The sequence below is a fragment of the Hemiscyllium ocellatum genome, chromosome 3 (genome assembly GCF_020745735.1).
Source record: "Hemiscyllium ocellatum isolate sHemOce1 chromosome 3, sHemOce1.pat.X.cur, whole genome shotgun sequence".
Classification (NCBI taxonomy): Eukaryota; Metazoa; Chordata; class Chondrichthyes; order Orectolobiformes; family Hemiscylliidae; genus Hemiscyllium; species Hemiscyllium ocellatum.
Window position 1 is genome coordinate 113,429,986 of NC_083403.1, and position 15,521 is coordinate 113,445,506.

At 40.9% G+C, this 15,521-nt stretch overlaps 1 protein-coding gene across 1 annotated transcript in view; it reads right to left on the bottom strand.

The window, feature by feature from the left end:
* LOC132835936 (CUB and sushi domain-containing protein 1-like) overlaps window positions 1-15,521 on the bottom strand; it is a 2,426,762-nt gene that overhangs the window by 228,357 nt on the left and 2,182,884 nt on the right. Inside the window, exon 45 of the mRNA XM_060855058.1 lies at window positions 6,291-6,436. Within this exon, the coding sequence (XP_060711041.1) occupies window positions 6,291-6,436 (146 nt within the window). The remainder of the gene's footprint in view (window positions 1-6,290; window positions 6,437-15,521) is intronic.

The following is a 15,521-nucleotide window of genomic DNA, read 5'->3' on the forward strand; positions in this document are numbered from 1 at the left end:
AGAGAATCTCAATAACCAAGGGATAAGCAATGTCAACACAGAAAAATTCATATGAGCCCCACCTTTCATTTGTATCTGTTCAAGGATTATTCCAAGATTCTCTAGTTTTTTTTTGTAATATAAACATGTAGGAAGTGAACCAAGTTCTGATCCATAGAGGAACACAGTGAGGAACAGGTAGTTTATATGGGTTCACTGCTGTTGGTCTCTACAATGAAGATGGGCACTGCAAAATGCAGCTGGACAAACACAAACCTAAAATATGCCAACTTGTTCATTCAAGTTTCACGTCACCAGTTTTGTGAAGGAAAGGAAACAGATTTAAGAGCTAGTGAGAAATGTTATTTTTTAAGGAGTTATACTTCATGGAAACTTAATGTATTTATGTATTTGTTTGAAATGTGGTGGGAAAGGCATCGAAATTCAGTCAGGTATCACTGAGGATCTACAGTGAGGTAAAAACCATCCCATATTCCATTTGAGATTTTAGTGGGCAGCCTACAGGAAAGATCTATCAGTATTTACTCACAGCCTTATTCAGAGGGTGGCAACACTGTGTAATCTCTAACCAATGTGGGTTGTTAGGGAAGCTGCAGTTATTTTCCCTGGAGATTGAGAGGAGTTTTGATAGCATATTCAAAAACATCAGTATTATAGACAGAATAGGTAGGGAGAAAGGATCGAAAACCTTAGGAAAAAGAAATAAAGTGATTGACAAAAGACAAAGGCCGAAAAGAGAAGATTCTTTTGCACATAAAAGTGCCTCATTTTCTTTTGTCTTTTGGTATCTACAGGATATCAGTCAGTGTCCCTGGTCTGGTATTAATGTGATTTCTTCTATCATTCAGAGGCAACAGGCAGTATGATTTCCTTGTGTCGATAGTGTAAGCAACGAAGTTTGTATTAGGAACAGGGGAATGTATTTTATACTTAGGACAACCATTTTCACATTTGAACAACTTGAGGAAAAAGTACAATCGTATACAGATGCTTTGAATTATTGTGCAGCAGATTTCAACAGTCAGTCCTTGAAGTTGTTGCACGTATCAAGCTGCTACATGGGATCTACTGTTGCTAATATTAGATGGTGAAAGGTTTTGTGAGAAGTAACAGATTGTATCTTCTGTGTGAATTTCTTTTTAATCTAACAGAATTTAACAAAATGTTGGCCATTAAATCAAATCTACCCAACCTAATTAAATGCTTTCAATTAACGTGCCCTCTGGTTGCTGAGCATCAATTTATTTTACAACTTGCAGGATCTAACATTCATGGAATAGTTTGACTTTTTCATAGTCAAAAATACACAGAAATAAGTTTTTGTTAAATTTTGAAGGAGAAAAGAGCTTATGTAAGCTGCACCAAAGAAGGACTTGCATTATGGTTCATTGTCATAGGCACTTACAGAAGTGTTTTACTCTTGGAAAAGGTTTTTGCCTTTTATCTCAATAAGGTAAAGATTTTTTTTGTGAAGTATACTATCAGAAGTACAACACAACCCAATATGAAGTCTCACTAAGAATATTATTCCACAGACAGGCTGTGTGTTGCCAGAATGTTCTGCTGTGAAAGCATTCTGGCCCTCAGCTTAAATCCATACCCACTCAATGGAATCTAATTAAGACCAGAAACTCTGCTCAAATTTAACTTCTGGACATTGAATTAGCTGATCGATGGGCTGGCAGTGGCCATGTGTAGTGTAAAGAAGGTCAGAAATTTCAGAAACCACTTATAACCTTTACAATGCTGACAAATTGGCCCTGTTTGCAGTAGTGGGGTAAGGGGAGAAATAGGAGAGGAGGCAGAACCATGAAGAAAGGCAGAAGTATCCACATCAATTCCAAGCATTTCATCTGAATCAAGGGAGGACCTTCTTTCTGTTTGATTGGGGATGAGGTTTTCATGAAATTTCTTCAAAGGCAGAAACAGCTCTGACAACACTGCAAAGCCCTCCCTCAAAACATTTGGGGGCTAGTGCCAGATTTGGGAGAGCTGTCTCAGACGATTCAAGCAACAGGCTAACATAGTCATATTCAAGGAATCATTCCTTACATTGTCCCAGACACTACTATCATCATCTCTGGATATGTCCTATCCCACAGGCAGGACAAACCTGGCAGAGGTAATAGCACAGTGATACACAATCGGGAAGGAGTTGCCCTGGGAGTCCAAGACATTGTTTCTGGACCCCATGAAGTCTCATGGTTTCAGGTTAGACATGGGCAAGGAAACCTCCTGCTGGATACTATAAACTGTCCTCCTTTGCCTGATGAATTAGTACTCCTTCACGTTGAACAACATTTGGAAGAAGCAGTGAAGGTGACAGGAGCACAAAATGTACTCTAGGTGGATGATTTCAAAGTCCACAACCAAAAGTAGTTTGGCAGCAGTACTACTGATTGAGCTGGTCAGGTCCTCAGGGACATAGCAGCGAGATTGGGTCTGCAGCAGGTGATGAAGGAACCAACAGAAGGGATAATCTTTTTGACCTCATCCTTACAAATCTGGCGGTTGCAGTTGCAAATGGCCATGAAATTATTGGTAAGAACGATCACCATATAGTCATTCTGGAAACCAAGTTCCGCCTTGACATTGAGAATACCCTCCATTGTATTGTGTGGCACTATGACCATGCTAAATGGACAGGCTGCAAATGTGTTGCTGGTCAAAGCACAGCAGGTTAGGCAGCATCTCAGGAATAGAGAATTCGACGTTTCGAGCATAAGCCCTAGATTCCTGATGAAGGGCTTATGCTCGAAACGTCGAATTCTCTATTCCTGAGATGCTGCCTAACCTGCTGTGCTTTGACCAGCAACACATTTGCAGCTGTGATCTCCAGCATCTGCAGACCTCATTTTTTAAATGGACAGGCATCAAACAGAATTACCAACTCAAGTATGGGCATCCATAAGACACTGAGGGCCATCAACACCAACAGAATTGTACTTCAGCACATTCCACAATCTCACGGCTCAGCATAAGCCTCACTCAACTATTACCATCAAGCTATGGGAGCAACCCTGGTTCACTGAAGAGTACAGGAGAGCTTGCCAGGAACAGCAAAAGACATACCTGGAAATGGGATATCAACCTGATGAAGCCACCAACAAGAGTAATTGCATGCCAAATAGCATAACCAGCTAAGCAATAAACAGAGCCAAGTGATCCCACAAGCAACAAATCAGATCTAAGCTCTCCAGTCCTGCCTCATCCAATCATGAATGGTGATGGACAATTAAATAACTCATTGTAGGAGGTGGATTTGTAAATATCTCCAAATTCAATGATGAAAGACCCCAACTCGATGTTGCAAAAGAAAAGGCTGCAGCTTTTGCAGCAATCTTCCATCAGAAATGCCGAATGGATAATTCATCACAGCCTCCTCCAGTGGAGCTCAACATCTTAGGTATCAAGAAATGGTTGAAGGTACTGGTAGTGCAAAGGTTCTGGGTCCTGACAATATTCCAGCAATAGTACTGAAGACTTGTGCTCCAGAACTTGTTGCTCCCCCAGGCAGTACAGTCCCAATACTGGCATCTACCCAACAATGTAAAAAATTGCCCAGGTATATCCTATACATAGAAATTAGGACAAATCCAACCCAGCCAACTACTGCCCCATTAGTCTATTAAACATCATCAAAGAAGTGATAGACGGTGCCATAAATAATGTTCTCAAGCAGCACCTGCCAGAAATAATGCTCAGTGAAGTCCAGTTTGGGTACTGCCATGGCCACTCAAATCCTTGGTTCAAACATCAACAAAAGAACTGAATTGCAGAGGAGAGGTGGGAATGGCAGCCCTTGACATCAAAACCGCATTTGACCAGGTGACTCATCAAGAAGCTTGAGAGAGTCATACCTGACACACAGGAAGATGGTTGTTGTTGTTGTTGTTGGTCTGTCATCTCAGTTTGAGGACATTTCTGTGTAGGTTCCTCAGGGTAATGCCCTAAGCTCAACCATCTTCAGCTGCGTCATCAATGACTTTCCTGACATCACTAGGTCAAAAGTGGGAATATTTGCTGATGTTTGCAGAATGTTCAGCACCAGAAATAACTCCTCAGATACTGAAGCAGTCCGTGTTAGATGCAACAAGATCCAAGCTTGGGCTGACTAGCAGCAAGTGACATTCGTGTGTCACAAATGCCAGGAAGTGACCATCACCAGTAAGAGACAATCTAACCTGTGTCTTGTCATTCAATGATGTTACCATCATTGAATCCTCCACTATCAAGATCATGGGGGTTACCATTGACCCCAGAAACTCAACTGTACTCACCACATACACACAGTGTCTGTAAGAGCAGGTCAGGGGCTAGTAATATTGCAGCAAGAGGTATTCCTGACTCCCAAAGCCTATCCACCAACTAGAAGGCACAAGTCTGAAGTATGATGGAATACTCCTCATTTGCCTGGATGGTTGCAGCTCCAACAACAGTCAGGAAGCTTGACACCATCTAGGAGAAAGCAGCCCAGTTGATTGGCACCACATTCACAAACATCTGCTCCTCCACCACCCATGATTAGTACCAATAATGAGTAGGATTGACAAGATGTACTGCAGAAAATTCACCAAAGATCCTCAGACAGCAGCTTCCAAACCCATGACCACTTCCATGTCAAGGACAAGGGCAGCAGATATGTGGGAACACCACTACCTGCAAATTCCCAGGCAAGCCACTCACCATCCTGACTTGGGAATTTTTCACCAATCTTTCACTGTTGGTTGTTCAAAACTCCAAAGTCCCTCCCTCAGGGCATTGCAGGTGAACCCACAGCAGGTGATCTGCAGCAATTCCAGGAGGCAGCTCATCACTAACTTCTCAAGGACAACTAGGGATGGGCAATAAATGCTGACGAACCAGCAATGCCCACATCCCATGAAATAATTTTAAAAATGTATACGAAGCGTCACAATGCACATCAGTCTTAGCATTATGCATTGTTATTCATTCAGTCTTACAGGCCTCAGGCATTCACACTTATATCAAGAATCTACCACTGGGTTATTTGTGTGTAGAAAAAAAGCAAATGTTCATTCAGTAAGAATGTAATGGGTTTGCATTCTCTTTTCATAGACATTTCTATCTTTTGTAACCTTGTCTCCCACTCAGGGATTGTGACATGTTAGCACAAGTTGCTGTACAACCTTTGTGTGATGTGTATGGTGGCAGAAAGAATCACACTGCACAAGAACATCATGGTTTACACACACTGCTCAAACAGGAATCTTTTAATGACAATATCAGTGGCAAGTGAAATATAGGAAAGAAATATTAAATTAAGATTGTAACCAGCTGACATGAAGCTTGAGTTATCATATCCTGTGCTTTACAAAGAAAGGAAGTGAGCGATTGTACAATCTTGAGGTTCTGTGTGAAAGTAAATTGAGAGCTAGTGACAGTGCAATAAGGCTAAATTTCAATGTAATTGAGAGTTTCTGTTATAGAAACAGAAAAAGCTGGAAATACACAGTCATGTCAAATTAGCCAAATTTGAGTTAATGTTTGAAGTGCTTTATCCCCTTAAACCCCATGCCAGTGAATTCTGAGATTAATAAAACATTGAGATCTTCTTAACAAATGCATTGGTCTGTCACAGTTACAGCAATTGCTTTTTTTTTTGCATTGATGATAATTTTTGAAACTGCAATAGTTCCAAGGAACAATGACTACAGTGAAACCCTTACAAAGGCAAAAAAGTGTACGAAAGAAGTTGGAAATTAGAGTTGAGAAGGAGACTGTCATATCAGATGTTAAAATTATGTGCGTAAAGCCTCCCTACATCTGGGAGCTGGTAGAGAGCTAACAGTATAGCAGGTAGCACCTGTACAACTCCACAGTGAAAGATGGGTTAAATTATAAGAAAAATCTCAGTTCTGTAACTGGAAAGTTGTGAAATTTATGCTGGCAGATGAAGCCAATTTTGAGATTTCTGTTGGCTCATTGCCACAAGATCAGCTATTTTTGCCTCTTATAAGAGCACATCTATTCAATAGGAGATCAAACCCTGGCATTTCAAACCCTGCAACATCATGTGTTTTCTTTAAAAACAAATGAGGGTAATGATATGTATCTTCCATCCCAGTATGACTGCATGTCTACTAAAACTATATGGCATCTGCATGTCTGAGATTCCATGTTCATTTAGGAACATTTCATTCTAATTAATGTCATTCCTTGGTGCAAATAATACTTTATAAAAGACTTTCTCACCAGTTTAATCTGCAAATGTTCAAAATTTGCTTTTAATAAAAATTTATAAGCATGCTCTGCGGAAACAGACTGACCGTGAAAATTGAGAACAAAGAATCCTCCTCCGGAGAAGTCACTGTGAAACTTGATAAGAACCTGATTTGTGGTGCTGTAAGCTGATTCCAGAGCTGTGTTGCCACTGAAAATGCCTAGTTGTAGAGCGGTCTGGTCAGGCCCATCCCTGCATAATGAAAGAAGACAAGTGTGCCTGAAAATTAGTGACAGTATACAATTATCGATTTTTACTCATGATTATATGGTTGCACTGTTTTGGTTTTTGAACTTTTATGTGTCAGCTACATATTAAAAACAAACTTTAGCAACATTAAGATGAGTTGTCTGTAACAGATCATCGATATTCATATCGCACTGCACATTAAATCCATACACATTGTGTTTAATTTCCAGCAGAAAAATTAGGATTTGTCTCAAACTAGTAACTTTGCCAGTATTTTGAAATTTATATCAGAGAAGGCTTCAAAAATCCACATGAAAACAGTTGTGCAATATTCCCAGGGCTAAACTTGTCTTTCCAAAATCCAATCCGTCATTATTTTGAAGATAAATCCATAGAAGAACATTTCAGACAGCAAAGTGATTAAATAATTCTGCTTAAGTTTATTGCAGTTATCCAAGTGATGCACCATACAATAATACTTTCCAGGATCATCCATTTGGATTGAGAGCTTGGAATTCAGTAATAGTCTTTGTCTCTAGCTTTAAATCTTTCTTTAGTTGAGATGTTGTGCTCCTGTGTTTCACAGATAAGATTAATCATACATTCAGCAGAAGAACTTGGTCGAGCCATGGATCTTGCCAGGCAGCTGGAGAACTGATGAGAGGTCCATGCTACCTGTTCCGGCAAAGGACCTCTGAACCAGATGCCAATCCGGCAATGTTGAGGCTAATGGTAGGCCTTCCTCTGAGGGGATATCTTGCTGAACAAGAACTGCTGACCAACCAAAGGTTGACTGGCAGGATGCCAAGGAGGCTATGGCTACTGCTGGTAGAACAACACAGGAATTGCAGGGTGTATAGTGGTTTCCACGGGCAAGCCTAGCTCTATGTCCAGTCATCCATCAGGCACCCAATGACTCCCTTCATCTTTGTACCTTCCAAACAGAGTTATCAAGCTGACCCCACGGTCAACAATAACACTGAACATTAAGTCAAGGTTGACGTTGGTTTTTCATTGAACTTCTATCAACATAGGAGCAAACACTGCAAAAATCTCAAACACTGCTTAATCTGACCTTGAGAATAAGAGTTGCGAGATCATTGCCAAATGTGACCTCAAGATCAAAGCCTTCTAACATCATTTCTGTTTGTCAGAAAATTATATTTCAAATATTTAGACAAGCAAGAGATGCCTGATGTTAAAAGGTGAATTGCTGGTTAATAAGCAAACTGGAACAAAGCTTCCTGGGCATTGTTGTGGAGGGTGAGATACACAGTTTGCTTAATTAGGCAACATAGATGCATGAATATTTCAAACATTTATCTGTTTAACATTGCACCATTTGCTAAATGAATTAAGTTTGAAGCTTCCTCTTCTTGAGTTCCCTCCCTGAAGGCAGGTTCTTGAAGATTATTTGTCAAACTACAGTAACATGCAGAAGCTGTAAAGTATATGGAATTATGCTTTTACTTAGGGTATAACCACTGAGCACGCATGAAAGAAGCTATGTCATTATGATCAGATCACACAAAACTGGAGCCTGGAGCATTTGAGATCCAAGTAAAGTGCCATCAGTTTCTATTTCAATATATTTAATAAAACCAGTTGTTGTTCATCTTTCAGATCTTATTCTACTACAGAGTCAGGCATCTATTCTGTCTCGGTTAGAATGGAGTTTGAAACCTGTGCTATTGATATTAATCTGCTTCACACGCTAGTCATTTGGCCAACTGAGCTAAGCAGCTCACCTTAAGTAGTCAAGAATATTTATTGCCAAAGACAACATAAAACAGAAGTTACTTCTACAGTCCTTTTTTCTGTCCTTCCTACACCTGAGCAAATAATTAACGTAATGAAGACAACATTAATTTGTTTCAGTTTCTAAAGCAATAATTGAATACTCAGTTCTGGAGATGGGTCACTGAACTTGAAATGTTAACTGTTCTTCTCTTCATACTTGCTGTCAGACCTGCTGAATTTTGCCATCAATTTCTGTTTTTGTTGTATCAAATACCTAGTATTCTCTCAGTGCACATCTTTGGTTTATATGTGATAACTACATAAACATAACAAGAGACAACTAAAGCAGAATAAGTACCTTGTAAAATTCACATTGACAGCTACTAAAAAATATGAAATGGATTTCAAAATTTATGCTGGGTTTCCATCAACTGACTTGAAAACATTGTTATGGCTCAGCGCATTTTCTAATTATCCTGAATTCATAAAGAGTTAGTTAATCGTCCCTGAATTACTTCAAGGAGTTCTCAGGTGAGACAGAGAGAGAAAGAGGAGAAAGAGTAGGGAGGAAGCCAAAAACAGAAACAGTTGATGAGAAAAAGGAAGTGAGATAGAAAAGGCAGCCAAATAAAATAAAGTGAAACTGAAAGCATGCATAAAGAGAAACAAGAAAGAATGAGATGGAATGCAGATATGAACAACAAACAGTGCAAAATTGACTTATAAATTGATATTGCTTATTTTAAACAAGAATCTCTGTGATTTTCTGCTCAAAGTCAAGACGTTGGACTGCTGTCACACCCTCCAAGCCCTTTTTATACATATTAGACATTTACACGTTTCTATGTTGATAGAAGTACAGTGAAAAATTAACTTCAACCTTGACGTAATGACCTATGGGGTCAGCTTGTTAACTCTGTTTGGCAGCTATGGTCACAGTAGTCTCAGCTTACGAGCTCAAGTTGCATGACTTCAGTCTGAACTTTCACTATGACACACACACTTTTGGTGTAATCTGCTTGGACTGTAATCAACCAACATTGATCATCAGATACAGCAGCACATTTGGATGCCCATGTGTAGATAGAGTTGGCCCCCACTTCCATTCTGGAAGAGACAGACATCAAGGTTTGAATCATGCGCCTTGGCATTGATCACAGACTTCACAATTTAGTTATGCACTGTTTTTTTTTGATGCATTTGTTTCTACTGGCATTAGGCTGAGGTGCTCATCAGAATCCTCTGGAGCAGAAGTAGTTCATGATCTCACCTTCTGAAGAACTGGTACCTATGTTAACTTAGCTTCCTGCCCTGACTGCAGACTAATCCTGGAGCTCTCACATGCAGACCTTGCCTCTATATCCTTGAAATGACCAGTGTCAATATCTGGGCTGTAGTCGTGAGCTGTGCTTCCACTGACTGTCCAGGTTGCACTTTTTTTATGCCAGGAGAAAAGCTCAAGGGCAAGTCTTTGATCCAAGGAAAGAAAGGAAGTAAAAAGTGCAAGCTTGTACTACTGCATTAAATCTGCACTATTTTGGAAAAGGGAGATGTAGTATGGGAGAAGGAAAATATATTATGAGCATTGCCTCATCTTCAACAATTTCAAAGGCCTCTGACTGTGAAGTTAGTAACTGATGTCCCAACAATGGCCAACACAGATTCCTCCCTGTGCATTTGAACATGGCAGTCCTGGTTTCTGCCCTCTTGCTACCTCTAATGATGTGTCATCTTGGCCTGCAAGAGTACAGCAAGTGTGTCAGTAGATGACTGAGTTGAGAACGTGAAGATTGTATTCCAAGATGGTGTTGCAGTTATTTCAGTCTGAGCCACCATCACAGTTTAAACTATGGCAGCTTGTCAACTTCCATGAGAATGGACTCCTTCAGTCATCAGGTATCTGTTCAGGAGAGTTTAAGATTGACCCCTTCCCACAGTTGTGCTCAACGTTTGATGCTTTCCACTGAAAGGAGAGAATGCAAGTCGAGAAAGGTAGTTGAAAACAATGGCTGATCTTAATGAGATAGAAGGGCATTTACAATCCAATTTCTACTGGCCTTTGAAAAGTCATTACCATGCAAGTTCTGTCATCAAGTAAGATAACATTCATTAACCCACAATTTCATTGTTCATATGTTATAAAAATCAACATTAATACTTCAGTTAAGGATCTTAAAAAATACGAGGTGGCAATTTCCCCTTGGAGACACTTTGAATGTAACTGCAGCAATCTCATTCTAAAATATGAAACTGCTTTGAAAATTATCTTGGAAGAAATGTATTGCACCGCGTCCAACTTCAACAAAATGGTATCACTGGGGAAACACTAGGTATAAACTTCATCTCTGCAAATTCACTGATCATGTAACAGTACATTTATTGAACAGACAGAGTAAAGGTTACCCAGGAGTGATTAAAAGATAATGTGATTGAGGCAATTCGAGTGATCCCAATAGTTAAAATAAAACTCAAGTACTGTATAACTGTACCAATCCATTTTATAACAAGATTATTATTTTCAACTCAATCCAGGATAATTACTGAGTCCACGCTAACAATTTTGTTAGAATACTTAATTAAATGGATACAACCGTTGGTAATGCTCATAATTGAGGATTAATAGATTAAAATTATAATTTCATTTCAAATTTAACTATTAACAATCAAGAATCTCTCATTAGAAAAGTATGTAAAAGAGACAGTCAGTCCTATCAATCAGGACTCTTCATCTCACACGTCACTCTATTTTTCTACTTATAACATGTATAGTATTTCAGGAAGATATGTTTGTGCAATGTGGAGTTTTGTCCTGAGAGAAGTAGCTCTATTAACAGCACAACACTGTAATCAACAAGGCTCACAGCAATTATCGAATGTGTCATCTCAGTTCCCAAATAAGGAGGAGATGATTGTGTAATGATAATGTCAATGCACTCTTAATCCAGGAGTACAGGTGAATGTTTTTAAGACATAGATTCAAACCCTACCATGGCAGGTTGTGAAATTTAACATCGACTGAATGAAGTAAAATAATTAATTATTCTGAATTTAAATCTTGCCTCAATTACAATGACCATGAGAACTATGGTTCACCAATGTCCTTTCGGGAGGGATATCTGCTATCATTACCCAGTCCTTACATATAACTCCAGACACAGAACAATGTCTGTAAATCTCACTGCCTTTTGAAATGCCACTCAATTCAAGGGCAATTAGAGATGGAAAACAAATGCTAGCCTGTCCAGTAACATCCATATCTCATAAAAAAATAAATCATACAACATCTCTCACCATTCAAGCATGTGACACATTTATTTGCAGCAGACTGTAGTTTTGTTTTTGCACTAAATTAAACTAGTTTTCGAATGATCAGATCTTCTGACTAAACTAATTCTAAGCGAAATTAGCTTTCATTCCAGTGTCAAGTTAAGCCCCATATTGGATTCAATCTGCATTTAGACACAAAACCACTTTCTATGAACAGTACAACTGGAGGGCAGATCTCCTCAAATGCACTTCAAGGAGGGGGAGGCATCTGATTTGCTGGCAGTCAATGGGCCCGTCTGTTATATCTCCTTTGAGCTGGTGTCAACTTCTCACTTCTAACCAATACAAAAGCTTTTGCTGGGCAGTTTATTTTGTTTCAACCCAAAGGCACCTGATGCCAGCGTGAATCTCAAAACCTATCAGAATCCAGCTTCTAAAACAATCACGGTCAGGTTGCAGCTGTACAAGACATTGGTTAGGCCACTTTTCGAATATTACGTTCAATTCTGGTCTTCCTCCAATAGGAAGGATGCTGTGAAACTTGGAAGGGTTCAGAAAAGACTTACAAGGACGTTGCCAGGTTGAAGACTTTGATCTGCAGAGACAGGCTGAATTGGAAAGAACTATTTTCCCTGGAATGTCAGAGACTGAGGGGTGACTTCATAGAGCTTTATAAAATCATGAGGGGCATGGATAGGGTAAATAGACAAGGGCTTTTCCCCAGGTGGGGGTGTCCAAAATTAGAGGACATAGGTTTAAGGTGAGAGGGGAATGATTGAAAAGGGATCTAAGGACCAACTTTTTATGTAGAGGATGATGCATGCATTGAATGAGCTGCCAGAGGAAGTGGTCGAGCCTAGTACAATTACAAGCTTTAAATAGCATCTGAATGGGTATATGAATAGGAAGAGTTTAGAGGATATGGGTCAGTTGCTAGGAAATAGGACAAGATATCTGGTCAGCATGGACAAGTTGGACCGAAGGATCTATTTCCATTCTGTACATCTGTAAGACTCCAAATGGCCAACTTTTAATTTTTGTCTATTGCATTATTTTTAAACAAGTGCAAGATCAGGATTTGAAAACTGCACAAAAAAAGCATCTTAGAACAGAGAACATTAAACCATAAGATATAGGAGCAGAATTAGGCCATTTGGCCCATTGAATCTGTTCTGGCATTTGATCAAGCCCATTCACCCACCTTCTCCCCGCAACCTTTGATTCTCTTACTAATCAACAACCTATCTTAAATGTGCTCAATGACTTGGCCTCCATAGCCTCCTGTGGCAATAAGTTCTACAAATTCTCCATCCTCTGACTGGAGAAACTCTTTCTCATCTCAGTTCTAAAGGAATGTCCCTTCACTTTGAGACTTTGAATAAACTTCTCAACATCCCTTCTTTCTGGGCCTCCGTATTCTTTAAGTTTAAATTAAATTCCACCCCCACCCACCCACCCCGCCCCCCCAACCTCATCCTTCTAAACTCCATTGATTGCAGACCCAGAATCCTCAACTTCCCTTCATGCTTGGGATCATTCTTGTGAACTTCCTCCGGTTCCCTCCAAAGCCAGCACACCCCTACTTGGATACAGGACCAAAAAAGCAGGTCAAAGAAGGGATGTGATGGAATCTGAGGAGCTGGGAAAACAGCAGCAATCTTCAGGGAAGGAAAATAAAGGAACTGAGCAGGAGGACTATCACTTTCAGTACGATAAGGTGCTCGATAGCTGTGCAAAATCAGTCAGGGTCTAATCAGCACCTGATTCCAATCGATGTGAGTTGGGTGAAACAATCTGTAAAGTTACTGACAGTACGTTTGCTGTTGCATGAAAGGCTGTCAGTCCCAGTTTGGTCCCAAAAGCAAATGTCACATTTGGTATGTGTTTTTGTTTCATTTCTTGAACGTAGGTGGAAAGGCAAAGTTCATAGTTTCAACTGTTTGAAGGCACTCCAACATGTGATTTTCTTCAAGTAAAAAAATTACAAGATATCATTCAACACTGAGCATAGAGGAAAGTGTAGAACTCCCTTAAGCAGTGTTCTAACATGATAAAACACTCAGTGCAGGGCAGCACAGTGATTCACGGGTTAGCAGTGCTGCCTCTCAGTGCCAGGGACCTCGGTCAAATTTCACCCTTCGGTGTCTGTCTGCGTGGAGTTTGCACACTCTTCCTGTGAACAGAGGAACCTCAATTATCTGAATACCAATTATCGGATTAGCCAAAGGAAATCTTGAGGTCCCAATGGAAACATTACATCAAAGATGCGTTTCCAACAGTGATCGTGTCTTTTGTTTACAGTGATTAAACAGGCACCGTCTCCAAATGACTGACTGCCCCACCCTCTCTCACTTTCTCCCCACACTTTTCCTGGAGTTCTACACAGGGGTGTACCCTAAACCCTCCTTCCCCACACGATCTCTCTAAAGTTGTCCTGTACAGGGCAAAGGTGGAACCTGTCAAAACGTTGCAGTAAAATGTTGTGTGTGTGGCTGCGTGTGTGTGTGTGTGTGTGTGTGTGTGTGTGTGTGTGTGTGTGTGTGTGTGTGTGTGTGTGTGTGTGTGTGCGCGCGTGCATGCTATTTGGAGACTTATCACACAAAGGCAACTGCAGCAGCAACAGTCTTGTTGGTGTACAGTCCGGCTGCCCCAGAGAGGGGGCAATGTTGGAGAGGGTTGGGGGCAGGGGGTGGGGGATGGGAGGGAGGGGGTGTTGCATGAGGACGGGTTGGGGGGACGGTGTTGTATGGGCTCAGGGGCGGGGGAGGCGCAGGGTCAGGGCAGAACCTCACGTGGTGCAGTCTCCTGAATGGGGTGCAAACTTTAAAAGTTCCGAGCCCCAGAAGAAAGGCATTTAATCAATTAACCGGATAATCGATAGTCCAAACATAGTGCCCGCCTATCACGTTTGGATAATCGAGGTTCTCTTGTATATGTGCATTTCCTTTGGGTGCTCTGTAATATACATTTGTTTTTCCAATGAATTGCCAACTATGTGCTCTTTTTTATCTCCCTCCTTATTGAAGCATAGTTAAGGCCTATTTGTGGCTGGTATTGTTTGACCTGGTGTTTTAAATATGTCATCCACAGTAGAAATACCAAAAGGCCCCAACAGAAGTGAATAGGTTGGCTGCTGATGAATCTACATGATAGCAAAAATGTGGCATCTTAAACCATAGTGCACACATAATGAGCAAAGCGATGGACAATTGTGAAGGGTAATTTGCTTGAGCTTACAGAGAGAAAGCCTTAATGAAGCTCCCTAATGTACATCCATCCAAGCAGCAGCAGACCCCGCTCTGGGATAAAGGAGCCTGAGAGTATAAGTCTACCTGACATCTCTATTGAATGACAATACCACTGATGGGGCGGTGGCATTTATTGGTATTGTCTGATTCCAAGTCCTAGTTGATGATGGTGGGGATGCTTTTCTTTGAGAATGGCAACAAGTGGGCGGCACGGTGCACAGTGGTTAGCACTGCTGCCTCACAGCGCCTGAGACCCGGGTTCAATTCCCGACTCAGGCGACTGACTGTGTAGAGTTTGCACGTTCTCCCCGTGTCTGCGTGGGTTTCCTCCGGGTGCTCCGGTTTCCTCCCACAGTCCAAAGATGTGCGGGGTCAGGTGAATTGGCCATGCTAAATTGCCCGTAGTGTTAGGTAAGGGGTAACTGTAGAGGTATGGGTGGGTTGCGCTTCGGCGGGTCGGTGTGGACTTGTTGGGCCAAAGGGCCTGTTTCCACACTGTAAGTAATCTAATCTAAAAAAAAGTGAAGGGGCTCTCAAGCCCCAGGCCTTGTTGCCTTGGCTTGCCCCCAGGCACAGCTGCTCGCTTCAGTAGCTGTACACTATTTCAATTTGCAAATCATGACCATAGCCCATACCCCTCTCTCAGAAACAAAACTAAGGTGGGAATGGGGTTTGAGGGCAGTCTCACAACTTGCAAGTCAGGAAAGGGCCTAATTTGTGATTTGTAGGTCGGTGTGGAAATTCTGAATGCTAATCCCACGTGTAGCAAAAGGAAACAAATGGCATTTAAAAATCAGGAATGTCATTGCAGATTGGAAATCATCTGCAAAGTT